The 24,002-nt window shown below is 48.4% G+C and overlaps 1 protein-coding gene across 1 annotated transcript; it reads right to left on the bottom strand.

The window, feature by feature from the left end:
• Positions 1–915: 915 nt before the first annotated feature.
• cnnm2b (cyclin and CBS domain divalent metal cation transport mediator 2b) lies at positions 916–24,002 on the bottom strand. Its single transcript, XM_084684834.1, is given in 9 exon segments — positions 916–1,292; positions 1,295–1,456; positions 1,821–1,999; positions 3,922–3,984; positions 4,548–4,641; positions 5,500–5,669; positions 7,274–7,411; positions 8,016–8,159; positions 22,504–24,002. Coding segments are annotated over 9 exon segments (2,574 nt in total). The 5' UTR covers positions 23,987–24,002; the 3' UTR covers positions 916–1,151.

The following is a 24,002-nucleotide window of genomic DNA, read 5'->3' as shown; positions in this document are numbered from 1 at the left end:
AATCATCTCTTAAATAGAATGTGATTCATTGCACTTTGTTAAAATAATTAATCATGATTTTTTTAAAGGCAATAGTGTGATTTTTAAAAAGGTGAAAAAGATACTGTTCCATAAGCCTGATTTAGGGTAATAGTAAAAATAACAAGATCTGTAATATACATTTATGCAAAAGACCCTCACCTATTCATATACATGTTTGTGAAACTACACATACATATGTAGCAGGTCCTTGATATGACATATGTAGGACACACAAACATCTGTGTACATGCCCATGCGTGTTTGTATGCCACTATATGTCATATCTATCTCCAAGCTCACATATATACATACAAATATAAAATAAATAAATACAAGAAAATGTTCTTGGTTCATGGGTTTCATGGTGCGTGTCAAAGCGGTATCCTTTACAGTCTTTGACTAACCATTTTGTCTCCTCGCTCTGGTGCTTGCCTGAAGTCCTTTCTGTCGTTGAATCAGTCCCTGAAGATGGAAAGGTGTCCGAGCGCGTGTGTGCGAGTGGGGGTGTGAGTCGACACGAGCAAACGTGTATTAGTGTTTGTGTGTGTGAGTGAACGTGTGTGACAGAGAGAGAGACTCGTAGGTAGTATAGACAGAGACGGAAAGAGATGGATTCCAAAATCGTGTGTGTGTGTTTCTGGTATATCTGGAAGGGGGGGGACCAAAGTCTTTGGCCTGGAGAGAGGACAGGTTGGGTGGGCACGCACACTGACAGTCGTCCCATCTATCAAAGTCACAGGAGGTGATTGTCCAAACATCTCATCCACACTTACAGGAGGCAGGGAAGGGGGGGGGGGGGGGTCTAAGGAGGGTTTGGGGCAGGGGGGAGGGGGGGTGGAGGTTAGGCGCCCCACAAAGTACTGCCCCTTTCCCCGACCCGCCCCCTTGGGGCAGGTTCCCCCGGGCCAGGTGGGTGTGTGAGGGCCTTCTCCACCCCCTGTCCTCCCTCTCCCCTCATCCCCTACTTCTCCTCCATCAAGGGGGAAGGTGAGGAGGTCAAGTGTGGAGGGGGAGGGGTAGAGCATACAGACCCAGAGCAGAGGGTAGGGGTGGGTGTGTGTGTGTGTGTGGGGGGGGGGGAGGTGGGTCGGCCTCCCTCCTCTCCCCCAGCCTCCCCCGCCCCTTGCGGGCTAGATGGGTCCCTCATTGTGGACGCCGTGGGTGTGGTTGGCCTTGTTGTGGCCCACGCAGTTCTGCTGTTGGTTCAGCAGGTTGGACGTCTCCGTGACGGCCGCCGCGTTGCCCACGGCGGCGGGGGGGGGGGAGGGAGTAGGGCGACGGCTGCGGCGACGACGGCGGCGGGGGGGCCGGGGTCCACGGCGTCGCGCAGCTCGGTGAGCGTCAGCTCGATCTTGGTGTACTCGCTGTCCGTCGACTGGGGCGTCTTGTCCATGCGGGACGCCACAAGGGCGTTCTGGTACTGCTGACGGGTCACCTGGCGCAGGGGGGGGGGGGGTTGAGAGGGACACGACACGACACAGGTAAGAAACATGACTTTGTGTTATTATCGTTCCTAGCGGAAGCTAGCCTAGCGTTCCTAGCCGATCATGCTCGATGGAGGGGGGGGTCAGCGCCGGGTGACACTTGAGGTAATGATGGTTGCGTTGATGGGCGTTTATTCGGTAGATAGCTGACTGAAGCCTGGCACTCACAGGATGTTCCTGGGGCGCCCAGTAAAACACCTGGTACAATTCTGCTGAGGAACAGAATTATACCAAAGATGCCTACGCCATATTTGATGAGTGCGCACACACGTGTATGATGTCTGCCTGTGGCGTGTGTGTGTGTTTTCAGCTCACCTTGATGAACTGCAGGTCAGACACAGCCCTGACTGAGTAGTCGGGGACGTAGATCTGCAGGAAGGCATTCAGCTGGTTGTTGCTGCTGCCCAGGGTGGGCGTGATGGCGTCTATGCGATCACTCCTGTTCAGCGAGTCCGAGTGGTTCAGCCCAAACGGACGAGGGGGTGACTTGTTCTCTGTAACAGGTACACAGAGCAGAGGGAGACCAGTGAGCCAGCGGGGAACACACCTGGAGTCTCGCGGTGGTTCGGTCTAAACGAGTGACAGGACTTGCTCAACAGCAGGAAGGGTTTACTGTGCCGGTAGAATGGACAGATGTTAGCTGAACTATAGTGAAGCTTTGAGATGGCAGGCAGTCACCTCACCCCCAAACTAACCCCCCCCCCCCCCTCTCTCTCTCTCTCTCTCTCTCTCTGTCTCTCTGTCTCTCTGTCTCTCACTCTCACTCTCACTCTCACTCTCACTCTCACTCTCACTCTGACTCTGTCTCTGTCTCTGTCTCTGTCTCTGTCTCTCTCTCTCTCTCTCTCTGTCTCTCTCTCTATGTCCCCCCCCCCCCTCTCTCTCTCTCTCTCTCTCTCTCTCTCTCTCTCTCTCTCTCTCTCTCTCTCTCTCTGTCCCTCCCTCCCTCCCCCTCTCTCTCTCTCTCTCTCTCTCTCTCTCTCTCTCTCTCTCTCTCTCTCTCCCTCTCTCTCTCCCTCTCCCTCTCCCTCTCCCTCTCCCTCTCCCTCTCTCTCTCTCCCCCCCCCTCTCTCCCTCTCTCTCTTTCACACACACACACAAACGCAAACACAAAGGCAGAAAACGTTGCTCAGTTTTAATTAAAGCCAGCTTATGTTTTCCACTCCTTAAAGAAGCCGGGGGGGGGGGGGAGGGTTGTAGAGGGCGACAACAAAGTGGAAAAGGGGGCCTGACTTCGGGGCCAGCGTGCTAATGCTAACTACTCTAATGCTGGAATGTATGTAATCCCGGGGCCTGGATGTGTGGGTGTGGGGCCGTGTAGGAGCCCAGCGGTTGGCCAGAGACCTGCCGTGTCGACCCTGGGCGATTGCCGCTCCACTCTCTCTGGAAGGGTGGAACACACGTATGCCGATACGCGGCCGTGCCAACGGACGTTTGCGCTAAAAGCACGCGTTGGAGAAAGAGCGCGGCCGAATGAGTGCCTGTGTGCGTGTTTGCGCCGTACTCACGCGCGCAAATGCACCCGCGCCAGGTGTTCTCAAAAGTGTGTGTTTGTGTGTGGGCGTGTGTCCGCGAGTGTGTACGTAGGTGTGTGTGTTTGTGTTCCTAGCAGCGTGCGCACGTGTGTGTGGCACCTACACAAACCCCAGAGGATGTTGGGGAAGTGGGCCCGCGCACATGCGCGTTTGCACGTTCGCCCGTTAAGTGCTTCCATGTGTGTGTGTGTCCGTGTGTGTGTGTCCGTGTGTGTGTGTCCGTGTGTGTGTGTGTGTCCGTGTGTGTGTGTGTGTGTGTGTGTGTGTGTGTGTGGGCTACAGTGGCACAGCAGGGGGCTCTAAGTCATGGTCTTGTTTATGGAGTCAGAGGGTTAATAGGCTAAGGGGGAGGAGCCAAACTCTGTCAGCCAATCACTCTGAGGCCTCAGCAACACCATTCACACACTTGCCGTTGGACTCTAGTTAACCCTAAAGGCACACACACACACACGCGCGCACACACTCTCTCTTACGCGCCACATGAGATCCAAACCAAACAAATCATGCCATGCTGGGTGTTCACACACCACAAAATGTCCAAGAGGCGCAAACAGCAAACTTGGAAAGGAACCCACATGTGAGCACAGTCAAGCAGGACGCGGCCCGCGCATGCAAACACACCGACGTGGATCTCCCACAAAGCTGGAAGCATGCTGGCTGTGCACGACACACACACACACGCACACATTCGTTCTAGGAACGCGTGCAGTGGACGACTGATGCAGCAGCCTCGAGGGAGCGTTCCCTGTGCGGCTGGCGTTTGAGGTTGGAGGTTATTACGGGTTAGGTGGAACAGTGGACAACAGACGAAGCAAAGATGGCTGCTGAGTGATATGAGATGAGGAAGAAGGGAAGGCGGAGGAGGAGAGGGAACACTGTACCTGGAGATCCTGCCAGAGACTCAGCCCTGCTCACCACAAAGGTGCGAGACAAAGAGAGAGGGACTGGAGAGAAGGAGGGGGGCGAGAGCAGGAGGGCGGGCGGGCGGGCGGGCGGGCGGAGGGAAGAAAATAGGAAGGAAAGAAGAAGGCCAGGGGGAGGGGGGAGGAGGTTGAGGGTTGAGAAACAAAGGAAGGAGGGTAGACACAAAGAGAGACAATCACGTTACAAGAAGGATGACAGTGTTCTAAGGTTGAACCCCCCTTTTTTTGGGTGTGGGGAGGGGGGAGAGGAGTGCAGTGGCACTCTCTCACCAGCAGGTGTCTCACAAGTCCCAGATGAGAAAGAGATTGAGAAAGAACTGGATGATCCCCTCAGCCAAATGATATTTCCCGCCACATCAACAGGCGTTGGTTTACATGCTCATTTTAAACTCGGCGGACCTGCTGAACTTGCATCCAATTCCACATCTCAGTTACATCCTCTGGAAAATGCTATTTCACTATCTGCAAAAATCGATTGCCAGTTTGTTTGTCGTTTTTAATGAAGTAAGTGTGTGTCCGATACAAGGACGCGGAGAAGAGTCCAAAGATGTCAGGATGTTTGGACGAGGCGTGTGTCTGTTTACCTGGCGACGCGGTGAGAGCCATCATCCCATAGGAGGAGAACGCCCCCGCCTCGAACTTCATCCCCTCCTTCCCGGCCTCCACCTCCACCTTCCCCTGAGGAAGACGAGAGAGCGTTCAAGAGATCAAACAGGAGCTGGTTTCACTTCGTACTTTCAAACGTTTGGGGAGAATGGACACATGGCCAAACAGAAATGGGTCAAAGTGCATCATTTCGTACAAGCTACAGCCATACGAAAGTATTGGGGGGGAAACGTATTTTGTGTTTGCAAAGCTCGCTGGGCCTTGATGTAAAGTGACTGCTGCTAACATAATTTCAGTAAGTCATATCATCAGCACAGGGGAAAGTGTGAACGAGTTCTAGCCAGGTGAAATCACTCTAACATTCTTCAAATATAAAATGTGCCTTATTGTATTGTAGTATCCTATAGATACATGTGAAAAAAGTTTCCTCAAATACTGAACCAGAAAACATCTGTCATTGCCAAACGTATGGCCACGACTGTACATACAGTCAGTATCTGATTTTTTTTTCTACTTTTTTTTCTCTGTGCTTCTTTTTCTCATTCATACTTTGGATGTATTGGCCTGGTTCTTGTCCACTCAGTATCAGTATTGTGTTCCAGACTGTGCGGACTCTGTAAAGATTAGCCCAAGTCATGGGCTAAAAGAGATCCGAAATAAACAAACAATCAAACAAACAGTTAGTGGAACATAATCCTGAGGCTGGCAGAGACCCATATCCTCCTCCACCCTCCAACAAGGTGCGCTGGATTTGCCCCACCACTGTTCTTGCGGATGCAAGGAAGCATCTAGCATACGTTCAAAGTCAGTGTCATGTATCATAAATCAAGCGAACCTAAATGATAAAACAACAGTTACAGTTACCGCCCCTAAAAATGGAACCAGAACTACTTTTTTTCCCTCCCTGCCCTGTCGCGTCCCGTCGCCCACCTGCAGGATGAGTATAAAGTAGTCCACAGGCTTGTTCCTGTGGAAGAGGTAGTGCTCGGGCGCCCGCTTGTTCTTCTCGTCGTACTTGAGCTCCTGGATGACATTGGGGTGCCTCAGTAGTCTGAGCAGGATCTTCTCTGACATCTGCACCGGTCCAAAGGACTCCACCTCTGGAGGGAGGGAGGGGGGGGGGGAGGGAGGGAGGGAGGGGGGAGGGAGGGAGGGAGGGAGGGGGGAGGGAGGGAGGGAGGGAGGGAGGGAGGGGGGAGGGGGGAGGGAGGGAGGGAGGGAGGGAGGGAGGGGGGGAGGGAGGGATTGAGGGAGGGGGGAGGGAGGGAGGGAGGGAGGGAGGGAGGGAGGGAGGGGGGAGGGAGGGGGGGGGGGAGGGAGGGAGGGAGGGAGGGGGGGGAGGGAGGGATTGAGGGAGGGGGGGAGGAAGGGAGGGATTGAGGGAGGGGGGAGGGAGGGGGGGGGGGGAGGGAGGGAGGGAGGGAGGGGGAGGGAGGGAGGGAGGATAATATTTCTATATTTATATATAGAGACAGGGAGGGACATTATAATGTAATGAGCTACTGTGTCGCCAATAACACAAAAGGGCACATTCATTCATTCATTACACACCTTCATTCCAATTCAGCAGTTCACTGCTTACACTCCTCCTGCTATAATTCCTCTTGGTCTCATTGGTCGAGGCCAACCCCAATGGACAAATCAGGTGTCTGACACCGGCGGCGGTGACATGTGTCACTTGTCCACTGGCTCCACCACAACCTGAGCACACTAATAGTCTTTGGAATCGATGCACAGCTAAGCAGTTAGGTCAAATGTCTGCCCTAATCCAACTGCACGCCTGGCTAATAATCTGGGGCCTGTTCAAGAGTGTGCGCGTGTGCATGCAGCATTACAGAACTTCTGATAGAGATGTGTTCTTGGTAGCCAGAAGTCAGTTCAACATGATGGATTTTGATCTGTTGAAAGTGTTTTATCTGGTTGAATGCACCCCATTGTGTTCAGAGAGATAAACTAAGTAGGGTTGATAGAGTCAGTGTGGACCCCGGTTGGATTCCTCTGTCAAGAGGAGCATCAGGTCTGCATGTGACGTTTTTCTATCAGCTCTGCAACATTATGCAACGTTTTGCTTCACTGAACACACCCCTGTTGCTACTGTGGCCGGATTCCACTGGTCCGTCTATGGAACTTTATTTCCCAGGCTAAGGGTGAGATTTTTCACATTTTACACTCAAGCTGGGGTATGTGGAACCAGACTTGTTTCTGTGAGAACACCGATGACAGGGGTTCCTGAGAGTGATGTCACTGTGGAAATAGGGTCAACAAACAGTGTGGTGTTTGTAAAGCTGCGGCTAAGATCGCAACTTGTAACCCCGAGTTCATGACATGAAAGCAAATAGTCGGCCAAGTTTCTTAGACGCGCGCACGGCCTTTCAGACATCCCGTGTAGCGCTCCCGTGAGGCCTAGCGCCTCCTTTCCTCTCCTAGTGCACGAACGCACGCACGCACACACACACACACACACACGTGTGAGCCCACGCATACCTACACGCTTGCCGTAAAGACGCACACAAACACACATAAATTAGTGGCCTCACATTCACTTAGCAACACAGAAAACACACTTACTCATTCTATACACACACACGGTTTTCCACACAAACACACACACACACATTTCTACGCAACACACACACACACGCGCTCCACAGTGAGGGACTGAGGGCACACTGGGGGAAGTCAAGCAGCAACGCAGCCCACTTGCCTGTTGCTAGGAAACGCAGAGTAGCCAGCAGGAGTTGAGGTGATATTTTAACCTTCATTTCGTTGTCGGTGGGCTTGAAGGCTGAGAAATCCTGCTTCCTCTCACGATGGGTGATTTTCTTCTTGGTTTTGTTGTCAGCTGAGGGGGTAAATCGAAGTGGATGGGTGAGAACTGGGTGAAAACTTTTGAGGAAAAAGAGTTTACTCGAGTTATTCTCTAGGGCTACGCTAAGTCAGGCTACGTGCAATAGGATTGTGGAGTGGTTTAATGACCGCTAAACTTTAGTTACCCCAAGCTATGTATTTTTTTTTTTTAAGATATAGTAGCTCCATCTCAAGAACAATCACTGCTGAAAACAGCGGGGGTCAACATTGTTGGCTTAACACATTCCTGGCATTACTCGGGGCACTATATTTTCTGTCAGAAAGAGAAAAACAACTGGAAATCAACAGTCACTCTTTACACTGTGTTGAGTTGCTCTCGTGTTTAACAAAGTATGGCAACAACACAGCACCATATACAGTATGACAGTTAATGAACTATGTGACCGTGAAGTAGAAAGCGACTCTGGCTATGAGAAGCTGGGTGAGAGACCGTTCCAACAGTCAACGGCGGAACAGCCGAAACAAGTGACATGAACGAACGGTCACGGGGAAAGCCATCAGTTCTGCTACCACGCTACTGTACAGCCTCCAACACAAGCGCAAAGGCGGGTACACTGTCACTTGTCCGGGTCACCTACTGTACAAGTCTGTCTCGTCCAGGATCTCTGACTTGATGATCTCCTCGATGACATCCTCCAGCGTGACGATGCCCAGCACCTCGTAGAATGGGTCTCCCTCCCCCTCGTTGTTGACACGCTGGACTATGGCCAGGTGGGATTTACCTGGGGGATCACACGCACACACACACATATATACCCCCCCCCCCACACACACACACATATTCCCCCCGCACACACACATATACCCCCCCACACACACATATACCACCCCCCCCGCACACACACACACACATATACCCCCCCCCACACACACACACACACATATACCCCCCCCCCGCACACACACACATATACCCCCCGCACACAGACACACACATATACCCCCCCCACGCACACACACACATATACCCCCCCCGCACATACACACATATACCCCCCCCCCCCGCACACACACACATATAAACCAACACACACACACATACCCCCCCCCCCCCCCGCACACACACACACACAGGCGTTTGGTCAATGTATGTGATTAACAGTGCAGCTGTATTCCTGTCAGATCACAGTAGAATCATATCAGTCGCACATATTCTGATCTTTCAAGTTACAGAAAGATTTCCAGGTCTGGTTTCAGCAACGTGTCATACTATCCTATACAGTGTAAAAAAAAAAGGGACTCTCAACATGACAAGGCAAGTCATGATGCGTGATATCATGCTGATCCTCTGAAGCTAAGGACAACGCATGTACCTGATTCACAGACACAGCACCTAACCCTGAGAACACGGTCCAACACTGCCACTGCTTTCTGAAGGATGACCAGGACACCGTCTGCATCCCTTTCCGAGAACAAGGGCGGAGACCACATCTGCTTTCCCAGGACCCTCCCGTGTGCCGCCCCCCCCCCCCCTCTCTCCTTCTCTCCGCCGTACGGAATACTGTCAAGCAAAACGCTAAACAAATTCTTTGCCTTTTTCTCAGCTTGTGATCATTTAAAAGGAATTTTCCAGAGGCCCCGGGCTAATATTAGCCGCCGCGAAATGAAGTTTCCATTCGGTGCCGGGCGATGTTCTCCCTGGCCTCCAATCAGCTCTCCTGCTGCCCTGTGATCAGATCGGGCCCAGTCGTTTACATGCAGATGGGATACGGGGTAAACACTGAAGAAAACCTGTGTGTGTGTGTGTGTGTGTGTGTGTGTTAGTCATTAAGAATGTGTATCGGAGCAGGTGTATTAGTGTGTGTGTGTGTATCTGTGTGTTACAGTTCGAGCCGAGAGTGTGAGTTAGAGTGACAGTGTGTGCGTGTGTGTGTGCTTTCGTCTTGACAGCCTGGTGTTGACGAAGGGATGTAAAAATAACAAGAAAGTTTAGACATTAAAAGAAAATCTATTCCTATCCCAATCTAAGAACAGCCTTCCTAACAAAGGATGCTGCAAATTCATCTCAGGTACAGAATGTCCTAATGAAAGTGTGGCAGCTCAATCTCATTGCCGGATGTCTTTAGTAGGTTACCTAATCACCAGGGTGCTACACACTAAAATGAAAGCACAAGTCAATTGAATCCCACTGGGTTAAAGCAATCACATCCAGTCTTTGAGCAATTACTCTCTAGTGCCTAAGCCGCAGCTGAAAGACTAGCAGACGAACGTCCACAGCACGTAGCATTACCATGCCAACAGGGCGGGGCACTTTGTGATGTGCATAGCATGAGCTTTCTCTGGCAGATCCTTCTGGATCCAGGACCGGAGGAACGTGTGTCAACCTAACGTCTCTTTCCTCCCACAATGCTAAGCTCTCACCTGTGAAGATATACTCACACACACACACACACACACACACACACACACACACACAGTTGGAGAAACAGCTTAATGTATGTGTTCATTTGTTCATAAGAACCTGCAACCTTTGTATCTGCTGTCAAATGCTTTAACACAGAGCTATCCCCATCCCATTTACATCTATAGAATCGATTGGCACACCTCATGCTCTGTCAATGTGTCAATGACTTGGGTGTGTTTGACCTTACCCAGTACAGAGGAACCAATGGACCAACCTCAAACGTGACACTGGTTTAGAATACTTGAAAACTACAACTGACTCCATGAACATTCAGTGAAAGACCCGACTCCAAAGTTAGAAAGGGCAGCCAGCAGGGAAGGCGAAAAGACATCGCTAACAAGGACGGATGAAAAACGACAATAAATGATCGGTCGTTTCTGGAAATCATGAGGAGAAAATACTCTTAACTTCTGATCTGATGTTTCTCCAAGGCTTTCTCCCAGGAGTGTAACTGAAGTGGGTGGATGTCAGAGGAGAAAGGAAGTTAATCACACTGTAAGCATCCTACGAAGAGGTTTTGAAACACGTTCCGTTAAAGTTATTGAATATTTGTCCAATGCACAAAATGTTTCTGGTGCCCTTTTTAGGAAAGGGGTTCACTATCTATATCCAACTTGTACAAACTGTTATGTGATTCTCAGGGTAATGTGATAACTCAATTGTTTACTGTAGGCTGGATTTTAATCTCTCTCTCTCTCTCTCTCTCTCTCTCTCTCTCTCTCTCTCTCTCTCTCTCTCTCTCTCTCTCTCCCTCCCTCCCTCCCTCCCTCCCTCCCTCCCTCCCTCCCTCCTCTCCCTCTCTCTCTCTCTCTCTCTCTCTCTCTCTCTCTCTCTCTCTCTCTCTCTCTCTCTCTCTCTCTCTCGCACACACACACACACATAGCCTCCCCATTCACACAGTAGTTCAGCTCTCAGAATCACTTTGTTTCACTGTCCCACAAGATGCCTGCATACTTTCCACTTTCCCACCAAAAATAAAACTGCTCCAGGAGCGAAAGGCCTGGAAAGAAGAAGGCGTCTAACGTCTTCCCGAAATACACCGAAGACAAACACACGCATTTTATTCATAGCCGCCTGGCTGCTAAAATTACTGTTCCACTCTGTGTCAGAGGGGAGGCGGGCATAAGAGGGGGCGTTGACCTCTTGACCCCAGGGAGAGCGGAGATTGGCCGATGGCCTCTAACACAATGTTCTTCGTGAGGACTACTGTCTAGAACTCTGTACAACAGAGCAGACTACAGCTACATCTGGGACTCCCCGGCTGTTTGACTAGTGAACTAGCTGACGTGCTTCCCGGGTCTCACTGGGGAGTGCTTGATACAGGGGACCACTTAAGCAGTGGAGTAAGAGACCCAAGCAGCCCGCTACTGGGACGAACATCAAAAGACTGGAGATATGTGTGAGTGCAACACACAGCCAGTCGCACAGGCACACACAGACGCACACGGTCAGTTGCTGCCAGAAGTATCAATCCTCATTGGTCAGATTAGAGAGATGCGACACACACACACACACTCGAACGCACGCACACACTCTCTGCAGACGTTTTGGATGGCAGTTAGGTTTTGACTAGATGGCTATGTGATAGTATAAAACGATGACTTTTCAACCAGCGTTACAGTGAAGAGTGTTGTCATCTATGCAGTATCTGTTGTAAGTCCAGGTCAAATGTCAATCTGCAGACCGACTTGACATCCGGAGGTTAGACGTTTCCATGGGCCAGTACATTTGTGACAAAGTAGCTTTTACGTGTTTATTATACTGACTACTGAGAAAGCACACCTTGCTCGATTGATCAGTGGACTCTAAGGTCTTGCATCACAGTTATTAACCAACCAGGCAGCAGGCACTACCATCCAGGGGATCCACCAGCCAACCTGGCAACCATACAACCATTCAACTGACTAAGCAGCTAACCATACAATCAACAACCCGACCTCCATCACACCAAACACCCAACCTCCATAGTACCAAACACCCGACCTCCATAATACCAAACACCCAACCTCCATAATACCAAACACCCGACCTCCATAATACCAAACACCCAACCTCCATCACACCAAACACCCAACCATCCAACCCTCCATCACACCAAACACCCAACCATCCAACCCTCCATCACACCAAACACCCAACCTCCATAGTACCAAACACCCGACCTCCATAATACCAAACACCCAACCTCCATCACACCAAACACCCAACCTCCATAGTACCAAACACCCAACCTCCATAATACCAAACACCCAACCTCCATCACACCAAACACCCAACCTCCATAGTACCAAACACCCAACCTCCATCACACCAAACACCCAACCTCCATAATACCAAACACCCAACCCTCCATCACACCAAACACCCAACCATCCAACCCTCCATCACACCAAACACCCGACCTCCATCACACCAAACACCCAACCATCCAACCCTCCATCACACCAAACACCCAACCATCCAACCCTCCATCACACCAAACACCCAACCATCCAACCCTCCATCACACCAAACACCCAACCATCCAACCCTCCATCACACCAAACACCCAACCATTTCTCACACCAACCATCCATCACACCGAACATCCAACCGTCCATGTCTCCATGCCTCGGGGCCTGAGAACCTCTGCGGGCCTTCAGAGACCCACAGTCTTTTCCACCATTCCCAGCTTATTTATGGAATGTAGCTTTGTCATATTTTTCCATAACCTAAGTCCTACTATAAATACACACATAAGACTTGGAGGGGGAGGTGGGAGGTGGAGGAGGGGGTGGTGGGAGGTGGAGGAGGGGGTGGTGGGGGAGGGGGAGGTGGGAGGTGGAGGAGGGGGTGGTGGGAGGTGGAGGAGGGGGGAGGTGGGGGAGGGGGAGGTGGGAGGTGGAGGAGGGGGTGGTGGGAGGTGGAGGAGGTGGGAGGTGGAGGAGGTGGGAGGTGGAGGAGGGGGTGGTGGGAGGTGGAGGAGGGGGGAGGTGGGGGAGGGGGAGGTGGGAGGTGGAGGAGGGGGTGGTGGGAGGTGGAGGAGGTGGGAGGTGGAGGAGGTGGGAGGTGGAGGAGGGGGTGGTGGGAGGTGGAGGAGGTGGGAGGTGGGAGGTGGAGGAGGGGGTGGTGGGAGGTGGAGGAGGTGGGAGGTGAAGGAGGTGGGAGGTTGGGGTGGGGGTTAGTATCTGTCGTGGACACTCATCATATACAGGCTACATCCACATACACACACATCCCCTTCTCTCTTTTTCCAAATATTTGAGCTTTGACAAATATAGTGTAATCTCAAGGCAATGGGAACCCATTGGATAACGTCTTATTTTAAATCTGTCTCATGAAGAAAAAAACCCCAGAAAGTTTCCAGCCATTTTGACCCATTTTTCCATTGAAATGGACACTCACGTTCCTCTGTAGTCACTTCAAATCCACTATTTTTAGCATCTTGTTTTGCTCATGTTTAGGCTGCTAGACTCCAGTGTCCTATAATAAGATGTAATGGATTGTGCAGTTAAAGATGTTATCACGACACATTTGAAACACTGTCAAGGGAATGAGACCAAAAAAGAAACCAGTAGAGTGGGTACGTCTCAGGGCGTTCATAAGAAGGTGCCTCACTGGATTTGGGCTTCAAGATTCAACACCAGACTTTATCATACCAGTGGACACAGGAAATAAGCCGCAATAAAACATTTTAAGTGGTACATGTCAAGTTAAAGTCTTTAAACAGATCTGATCACCTTCTGTCTCAGACCAACGGGATTAGGAACCCCTCAATCAACAAACACACTGACCCTATCAGCTCCCAAGTGTCCTTTTCTATCTCAGTATCTATCTGTATTTATCCAGTTGCTTCATTCGTATACAGTAAGCCTGTGTCTCCAACCCAGAAGATATCCTGACCTCATCAGTTTTGGGAAAATAGGCCGATTCACCGCTGAACTACTGCTTGACAGCTGAACCCACCAATCAGGGGGGAGGGGGGATCTCCTGTGGAAGGTATGAGGTCTCCTCAAGGTTTTAGTCCAGCCAGCAAGCTTTTCTGCCTCTCCACATACCCCTTGCAGATTTCACCCGCGTCAACACTAACTACGGGGAACCTCCCCCCCACATTGTGACCGATGCTTGCACAACAGAGCCCTGCACGAATCACTTATCGATTGACGGATTGATGGATGGACCAATGGTTCGATCCGGATGAAATGGTGGGCCGATTGGCCATGCTGCCTCTGACTCTCGTAGGCCTCTTACCTTGCTTTGGCCGCTGTTTACCCAACAACTCTCTGGCACTGAGCATGATATGGATTAATAGTGCTGGCTAACCCAGGGAGGTTAAGACAGCTGACCCACCTCCCACCAATAAGAGGCCTTGGTCACAAGATCTCTCTGCTGCTATTGGGCCACGGTGTTCCAACTCCCAACACACACACGCACGCACGCGCAATGCACACATGCATAAACGTACACACGCACAATACGCGCCACACACACGCACACACTCGCACTGGAATGACATTGTTGTTCATTTAAAGAAGCTGTGGCCGTGGCTGGCTCCATTTGTTGGTTAAGACTCCCCAGTGAGGAGATTCCTGTGGCTCTTAGTCACAGACTGAGAAACCACAAAGAGGAACTGGTGAAGGGAGGAGAATGGAAATGAATGGGCAGACAGTCAGGTGATGGCTGCTTTTAAAGTAATCTGTGAATCGCTAAGCACTATGACCATCAATAAATAATTTAAGCAACGGTATAACAGCGCTACAGGATTTGACTTGCCTTGCGACACTCTCAATGGATTCGTTTCGAGTCGTCTTGTTCATTGATATTCCCTTCATATTTCAGCCTGGTCTGCATGGTCAACACAGCTCAATCAATCGTTGTCTTAAACTTCCTGTTTTGATGAAGCTTTGTCAGGCACCAATGACGCTCTGTTCAGTCAGAATCCACATTCTTGAATGGCCATTCATTACTCTCACAGACAAATGACGACTGCAGGGTCAAAATGATGGAAGTCAAATATTTCAATGACGTGTAAGCTCACACTAAGAACCAACCATATCAGGAAACGGCTGTACACTTTGGTGTAATGCATCAAATAGTTCAGCTACTATTTGGCGATGATATGAAGAGCAATACAACTTCAAACCTGAAAACATTTGCATTCTTGGCTCTTTGTGTTTTACAGCTTTACAACGAATAATTAATACCTCAATAAAAACAATTAGCGCTGATGGAAATCCCTAAAGCTAGAGTAACAGCTAAGCACTAATAAAAAAAACTCTGGCGCTAAGCTGGGGGAATGTGACTGTTTTGGAGCATATAACTTAAGCAGAACATCTCACATACTGCTAAAGCAAACATGGACATTTCAAAACACTGATATGTCTCAATTTCAGACATAAATATTCATGAAAATATCTATTCAAACATTCTGCCAATTGTTAGGTAGCTGTGAGATACAGTAGTTGGTTGGATTGCCTTCTAAAGAATCTGCCTTCTAAAGAAGCTAAGGTCAATACTCTGCCTGACACTGAAAGTGTGTTCAAATCTCTCGGCTGATTTTTAAGCAGTGGTGGAGGTGTTTTGTGGCCCTTCTGGGTCCCCGTCCTTGTTTTAGGGGGTGGTGTTTTTTTTCTTCTTCTTCTCTAAATGGAGGGACAGACAGTGTGCCTGGTGTTATCAATGAAGCCAGCCTCCCTGGCTCTCTCTCTCTCTCTCCCAAAACCGAAGCTTGGATGGCTTCCACGGCAGGGCATTAGGCCTGGAAGGTTTGTGTCCCTTGTAATTTACAACAGCCAGGGAAATGGGCAAGAGGACAATATGGAGTGAGAGAGAGGCGGAGGAAAGGGTGGGGGTGGGGGCGGGGGGGTGGGGGGGTTGGGGGGGAGCTGAAATCCCAAGAGCAAGTGGCTCGTCGCTTCTTCTGAGTGTGCTAGACGGAGCCTGGGGGACTGGCTGGGAGTCGCTTGGATCGGCTGAGAATCTGCTCAAGCAGGTCCAACACCACTCTGGACCTACTGTATATATTTGTGTGTTTGTGTGTGAGGGGGAGTGAGTGAGCGACTGTCACTGAGTGAGTGTGAATCATGTGATGGCAAGCGAGCGACAGTGAAAGTGAGCGAGAGAGAGTGAAAGAGTCGTGTTTTACTCTTTGACACATTACTGAACATTGGAAAGAGCAACATTTTTGGCAGATTGAGGTTGTTCGTTCAAAGACATCAAAACGAACAGCTACAGAGGTTAAATGATAGGGTCAATGCTTGTTATGCCTGTCTGCATCAGATGTCTATGTTTCTGAATTGCACCACCAAGACAAAGATAATGATGATAACCATCATTATCGTCATCATCATCATAGTTATAGTAATTATCGCCATTTCCGTCATTTCATAACTATGACGTAAGGCATCTAAAGAGGCATAGCCTAAAACGATAATGATTATATCTCGAAGACATAACCACAAGCAAAACAAACACAAATCGGTCTGTCTCCGTCATCTTCCAAGACTAAAACGAAAAGCTAGGTTACAGAAGAACCATGGTAGGTCATCCCAGTACAACATAGAAAGTCAAGCTGGACCCTGTAATTGGATTCAATCAAACTCATCAAACAAGGACATTCTCGACCGTTCGATAGAGAAGGGGCTATGGAGACAGTGCTTCCTTCTGACTTCCACACAGAGATATTCTCCAATTTCAAAGGTCTGGGTAAAAAATCTATAAAAGTCCTATCCAATCTGAAACTTGGCAGAAAGAGACAAAGTTGAACTGGTTTATTAGTGAAAACAGAGTCACGAGCGACTAAACACACTCTGTTTGGCACACGGAGTGAAGAGAACAAGGTTAAAGACAGACGCATGTCTGCTGATGTTTACAAAGTAGCGCTATTAAGCAAACTGCCCACTGTGACCAAGTATTGCTTGCTCATTGAGTATTAGTTCACTCATTAAGTATCGCTGACTCCATTATTTTGGCTGAGGCCCAAACAAAGTGAAGCTTGCCTGAGGATGCTTGCTTACATCTTACACTTGACTTGACAGCTTCTTGGTAATTCCTGAGTTCCTTAGAATTTCGTCAGACTTGAGCTGGAATTCAGGACCCGTCAGTACTTATTGGATAGAGGATTAAAAGGATGTGTATTAATGTATAACGTTTTTCTATTAAAAGGATGTGAACCACAGCATCTGCATCCGAGGATGAACCGACCGTCGGACTCACGTTTCTCATGACATCAGCAGGACAATGACACTGTAGGACTGGCACTGGACACAATAGCACTGTAAAATACGATCCAAATTCCTGCCAGGGAACTTTCAGGCCTGCAACAACATTGTGTACATTTAGACCAGACTTCATTTATAAGAGAGAGCGTTCACGGAGTACAGTTTCAAGTTGTGAATGGACACTAGTTTGACTGCACTATGATAACAGCCTTCAGTTGTCCGCCAAAGCTTCATTCATAGGCCAGCTTCAAAGTATCTCTGCAATTTGTCCTTGAAGATGTGTGCAACCTGTAAATTCTCCTCCTCACTCGACACGAACAGTGTGAGATTCATTCATTCAAGACTCCCACTGAAGTGACTCAAGAGGCCATCGTACAAGGTTCTTGGCACCCAGTAATGAGAAGACCATTCATACAGCATTACACAAAACAGATTGAGAGCTCTTCTCTTTAAGGGTTGGACAAGGGAACGGCAAGAGGAACTTGGTTGGAAGATACTGTTTTGACTCCTACCACTACATAAAAGTAAAAAGTGACAAACTCAAAAAAGAAATAGATCTTTTATTTGGATAGTCCAACTGTCGAAAGCCAGCTTTGCAATAGATGCTCAACTAACTGTCAACATAATATGTTTAATTAATAGCTACTTCAAAATATGTACTAACCTTCAGTTGTGGATGATCAGAAACGTTGTTGTTCATTTGTTTAGTTAATAGTTCCTTCATATTTTGAGCATATACTGACAAATGTCCAGGGGAGAATGCAAAGGTTTTTATCACGATATCCTTCCTGCTCCTGTTTCCTTGAAATGTATCATGCGCTACAGTAACATTATTGTCTCAGTTACACGAGTACACAAAGAAAGCAGCAAACACATTACTGGAGCCATTATTTTCAGCCTTCCTCTAGCTAAACGCAGACCTGCCAAGAAGGGCACATTTGGAGGATCAAGCCTCTTCAAAGCATTGCCAATTTTTAGTAGTTGACAGCGATTACCAATTGTTTGCATGAGTGATACCATAAGACTGGCAGTTGTAATACCATGTTGCGTAATGGCATATTCAATCACTTTTTCAAAGTGTTTTCAGAAGTACATTCGGGAGACATTGTGTCTATGACTCACACCTTTGAGTGAATGTCAGTATGAGGCATGGGAAGGGGAAACGTATAGGCAAGTTGTAATGCCAGATCAGACAGGCTTTGCCTAACGCATTCAGGGCTAGATTCAAACACCTCGATTGTGGTACTAATCAGGTTTTAAGTCCCTCTCCATGTTGTACCAGAATTTGAAGAATGTAGGCCATTGGAAAAGCCTGGCTTTTAACACTAGGGACATGGGAGCGCTGATCACAGTTTCGCCTTGGGACACTTGGAAAATGATCACCTTAAAAATCGGAATGAACTCCGACCCTACAATCAAAAGTCATAGCCTTCTAAAAAAAAAAAAAAAGGGTTCAAAAGTCACTTTTCACTATTTTTTCTGATTTAAAGCTCTTGATCTACACACCAGGTTGATATTAGCCCCGGGTAAAGAAAGTATGTAGAGTAATCAGGTACGTAAAGACATCGGGTATGTAAAGGGATCAGACAGTACTCAGTGCAGTTAACCACAGAACCCCAGGAGGAGAGACCAGGCTGTGTTCAAAGGGGTATCCCTCACTGGGTCCCGTTTGTGCTCTTGCGTGACGCCACTTAATCCCACGTCTTATTTCGGCGTTAGCAGGCAAACGCTCAAACAAGCTACGTCAACGAATGATCGTAACTCGAAGGGGGACGACAACCGTCGTGGTGAATTACTGCAACGCTGGAAATGGTTTCAGTGTAACACGGTGGCTGGAAATGAAAGAAAGGAGCGGAGAACGGGTTTCACTTTAAGACAAAGGGACAGAGGAAGGACCCTGTTGAGGCAATTGAGTCTGAATTAAGCATAGATTGGCCTATATTGCAGAAGGGGGAAACTAGTTCAAGACGTGCCAGGACTCATGTAGGCTTCGCTACACTGGAGACCTACTTCTCAAGCACCAACAAGTGAACACTGATGCAATACTACTCTGGTAACCTAAAGAGAAAGAGCCAAGTTGATATATTGGCAGTGCTGTGAGCCATTCCAGATAAGTACATACAAATGAGAGTTTAGAAGGTGCGAAAACAAGCGTGGGTCACAAGGGGTGGCTTTTGGGGAATGATGTCTTGTATTATGTGTTGGCATAAAGTCCTGTAACTCACTGTGTAAATTACTGATAAGAGAGTTGGCACTGGGCCAATGGACTACCAGGTCACTGAGTTCAGGAATAAGGTAAGTGTGTGTGTGTGTCCTACACTAGTCATGTACATCCCCTGGGTAAAATCACAGTCTTCCTTGTGCTAAACAAACACCCTGTTTCCTCTAGGCAAAGCATACCTGGTCATATGCAACTACATCGTTATTATCGTATTTTTGTGTAATTCAGGGACAGCCTCCTCAAGATAACAGCCTCTCACAAAATATTGACTTCCCAAACTGGCGCTCAAACTGGGGGTCAAACATTTCTCAAATGTTGATTTGAGAAATGTTGAACATAGTTCATAAAAAAAAAGAAGGACGTGCGTTGTTCTATGGGACTAAAGCTCTTGTATTTCTGCTGAAATGCGCATGCAGACTCATTCGTTGACTGTTAGAACCTGTTGCTTAAACTTCTTGCTTTCTGTCAGGACACAACAGACGTGGAGAGTTAACGGGGGTTCTGAAGTCTCCCGGAACTTTCTATGTATGTTTCATCTGTCTTGATTGAAAAGTTGTACAGTGGCAGTGACCCCAGGGCTTAGACCAGAGTGTGTACTATATGGAAAGCACCCCCCCCCCACTCCCTCCACCACCAACAGTACTTTCTCTTACTAACTTTATTTATTTTGTGCTCCTTCTCAATATTCTTCTCTTCCGATTAATTCAGCCCCAGGAGAGACTGAAAGCATCTTTCCCAAACCCAAACAGAGCACAAGGACAAAAGATTTTTCTCACAAATGGCAATATCAAAAGCGAAACAAATCAGGCTTTCCAGGTGCTCCATTAAACTCCCCTCCATGCCGGATTTCATTATTTATTTCGAACCTCCCTCCCCACCCTCACGGCCAAAACTTCAGACGACTATGCCTACGCTGCTCCGCAAGCGGCAGTCAAATTAATTAACAATGACTTAACAATACAAAGCACTTTGAACTGAGTGTGTGCCGTGACTCCAGCCGGATTGACGCAGAACTTTGACCCCACGCCTCCCTAATCAGTGGCTGGAGGGTCACTGGTTCCAAACCCCCAGTAGCAGAATCGTCCCCTCTGGAACAGGGCCAAGCCCGAGAACTCATGGACCCTGGTGACCGCTGACAGAGAATCATCCGGCATCTTTCTGTTTGACCTGCTCTTGTTTTGCTATTTACCCTCTTGGGATTTACTTTACGACAAGAAGTCCAAATTTACTTTTTTGACTTCCCTTTTTGATTCTACTGTTCAATGAGTGTCCATTCTTCTTGTTTACATAAACATCACGTGTAAAGATATCCAGAACATGCAACGGCTCACTCTGCTAAGTCACTACTGCCAAGACCGGCAGCCGGGTGAGACAGATAGTCAGGGGTCATGGTCACGATGTCCCATGATGACAGGATGGTGAAAGCGCCAGCCATGGGTTAACAGTGGGCTGGAACACCTTATCAAAGCATCTCCAGAACATTCCCAAGCGGCCAACTACCTTTGGTGTCCAAACTGATGTGAACTATGTTTTGCTATACACACTTTAACCATGGATGCTGGAAAATGTAGGAGGTGGAGGATTTACGGAGGAAATGTGATGGAGAATAAATGACTCAATATGAACTTGTCAAAGAGTAAGCAATATTACGTCATATAGTTTCATGGTTTAGCCTTTTGAAGCATTTCCCAGTAATGTGACTTAGTGTGTGAGGGTTGTTGATATCTCTTGTGTTTCCCAGTAATCCTCTTAAACTGAACAAACAAATGTTCTCATGAATATGCAATGCCAAAATGACAGTGATTTATTGGATGGAAAGGGCTGTATAACTTCAGAAGATAATTTCTTTAGAAAGACTAGGCTTATAGTTACTGCTACAGTTATAAAAGTTTACGAGCAAAATCATCAAATGGAGTTTGATGTCTTGTCATGGTTGCCAGACTCATGGACAAGTAGCTTCTTCTCAGAACTGTACTGTGTGAATTACAGAGAAAACAGACAATCGCAAGTAAAAACTTTCATAAAAGTTTATGTATAACAATATTCTCAGAGCTGGTGTTGATAACGATAGCACTGGCCAATTTACAAACTGCAATTAAGACTCGCTTTCAAGCTCTGAATTGCCATGCTTGTATCATCAACATCATCTATCAGTGTGTGTGTGTGTGTGTGTGTGCGTGTGTGTGTGTGTACATGCAGGAGTGTGTAAGTGTGTGTCTTTGTGTCAGATCTGCATGCATACACCTCCTTCCCCCAACCCTACCCCCCCCCCCCCACACACACACACACACACACACACACACTGAGGGGGCTTGAGGGTGTTAGGGGCAGTTATTCATTATCCACACGACTGCATTCCAAGGGCTGGATAGAAGGAGTTATCGTCACCATCACTTACAGGCAAGCACAAGGGTGAGGGATTTAAGCAGGTTCTCAAACAAGATGCCCTCACCTGATAACACTAGCACTGCCGGAGCACCATTCCCACATGGCCTCATACATATACAAATCACAGGGAGAAAGAAAGAGAGAGTATAGGAGGGAGGGATAGGGGGGTGACAAAGAGAGAGAGAGAGAGAGAGAGAGAGAGAGAGAGAGAGAGAGAGAGATAAATAGTGTCTGGGTGTTTGAGTATGTGTGAGAGAGTATAGATGGAGTGAGGGAGGCAGTAATCGAGACTGAGAGGGAAAGAGGGAGAAGGGGGAGAGAGAGAGAGAGAGAGAGAGAGAGAGAGAGAGAGAGAGAGGAGACCGTGTGAACATGAACACGCAATGGAAGTGATGGAGAGTGATAACAGCCCGTTCCCGCTAGCCCTCCTCCCTCTCTTTACAGGAAACGCCACAACAGGTGCACCTCCATGTTGATGTTGGTGGAGTCAGAGAAGCAGTGGACTACTGAAGCAAAGAATGCCAGAACCACCCCCCACCCCCCCCACCCCCTTTTTGTACCAGTAATTCCTGAAAATGTAGTTTTTAAGATGTTTGTCCCCACCTACTCTCCCCCACACACACAAACAAACACATTTGTGTCAGAGTAGCCCACATGCACCATGAATATGTGCTGAACACAACTGAATGGACACTTGTTCTTTCATTCATTCATTACTTTCATTCATTCATTTAAACCTTCTGGTAAAACAAACGACTGTCCATTAAGGGGTGTCCCTTCCTACATTGAAAGAATACCATTGATCACCTGCAACTGAATAACCATCACTTGTAAGCAATGGAAATTTGCCTCACCTTTCTTGAATTCCTCCAGCATGGCGTCCAACTTAGTGTCATTAAACACAAAATGTAACGGATGACTGTAAAACTTAGTTATTGTTTTCAGCGGGGTACAATCATCAGGGTCAACGAAAGCCAGGTCCTTGACGAACAAAAGATCCACGATGTTCGACCTCTCGCCCTCGAAAACAGGTATGCGCGTGTAGCCACTCTCCATAATTTCGGACATAGTGTTGAAGTCGAGGATGGCGTCACCTGGAATCATAAAACAATCCCTTAGCGGCGTCATCACGTCCTCCACGGTTTTAGTCCTGAGCTCCAGCGCGCCCTGAATGATGTTCAGCTCCTCTTTGACCAAATCATTGTACGGGTCCGTGACCCGGAGCATCTCCAGGAGCTTCTCCCGGTTGTACACAGTCCCTATCTCCTGGCCCAACAAATAATCTAAAAGTTTGCTCACCGGATAGGACGCTGGGAAGGTGAGTAGCATAAAGAACTTGGTCAGGAATATTGTATTGGCGCCAACCGCGAGGCCATGCCTAGAGCAAATGGCTTGAGGCACGATTTCTCCGAAGATTACTATTCCAATCGTGGACATCACCACCGCGATCAATCCGGAACCCGCAATATCATCCAACAGGATAGTGAGCGTTGTATTCACTAAGACGTTGCCTAGGAGAAGGGAGCAAAGCAAGTAATTCCCTTGGCTCCGGACTGGCTCTATCTTTTTGGCGTAGTTCTTCTCCTTCTCTGTGCCACAATTCTGAACTATTTGGAGCTCCATTGGGTCCAGTGCCATCAGCCCCAAGTTTAACCCACTGAACATACCCGACAGGCAGAGTAACATGGAGATGAAAATTACTTGGAGCCAGAAAGGTAAGAGAAACTTCTTCTCTTCCACCACTACCACCTTTGTGTCATCTCCATCGTGATATATCCAGGTGTTCTCCGTCCATGGATCATGCAGCCCGGCCACCGCAGGTGTCGAGGCCGCGATGCATAGATAATACGCTTTACTCCTCTCCGTCTTTCGCAGTGGTTTGACGTCTATCTCAATTATTCCAGACGTTTTGCGACTGAGGATGATACCAGGCCTAATGATTATATCCGAAGTCCTGATTCCGCAAGGGTGCAAGCCCGATGTCTCCTCCTGGCTCTGGTTGTCCCCAGACGTGCTGTCTATGCTTCCAATCACTCGGGTTCGCTCGTGTTCCGTAAAAGCAATTTTGGACCAGGTCTCGTTGTTAAGGTTTTGGCCATAGACCCTCAATTTCACTGGAGATCGTTCACTCACCTGAAGGTAGCCACCAGTCATGTAGGAAATGTCGTCCGTGTCTTCCAGTCGGAGCCCGATGATAATCATGTCCTCGGACCCTTCCTTGCCACTTGTCGGGGTAACCAAGCAGGCGCTGACAGTTAAGAAAATCATCGTCAGAGCTCGAACCCGGCTAAGTGACGCCATTTTTGCAGTGGGTTCTGGGGCTGACGGTTCTGCCATGTTGATAATGGGCAAC

Source organism: Hypomesus nipponensis, chromosome 21 (genome assembly GCF_054491055.1).
Source record: "Hypomesus nipponensis isolate SF chromosome 21, ASM5449105v1, whole genome shotgun sequence".
In the NCBI taxonomy this organism is placed as follows: Eukaryota; Metazoa; Chordata; class Actinopteri; order Osmeriformes; family Osmeridae; genus Hypomesus; species Hypomesus nipponensis.
The sequence above is the reverse complement of the archived record's forward strand: the minus strand, read 5'-3'. Positions and strand labels throughout refer to the sequence as shown.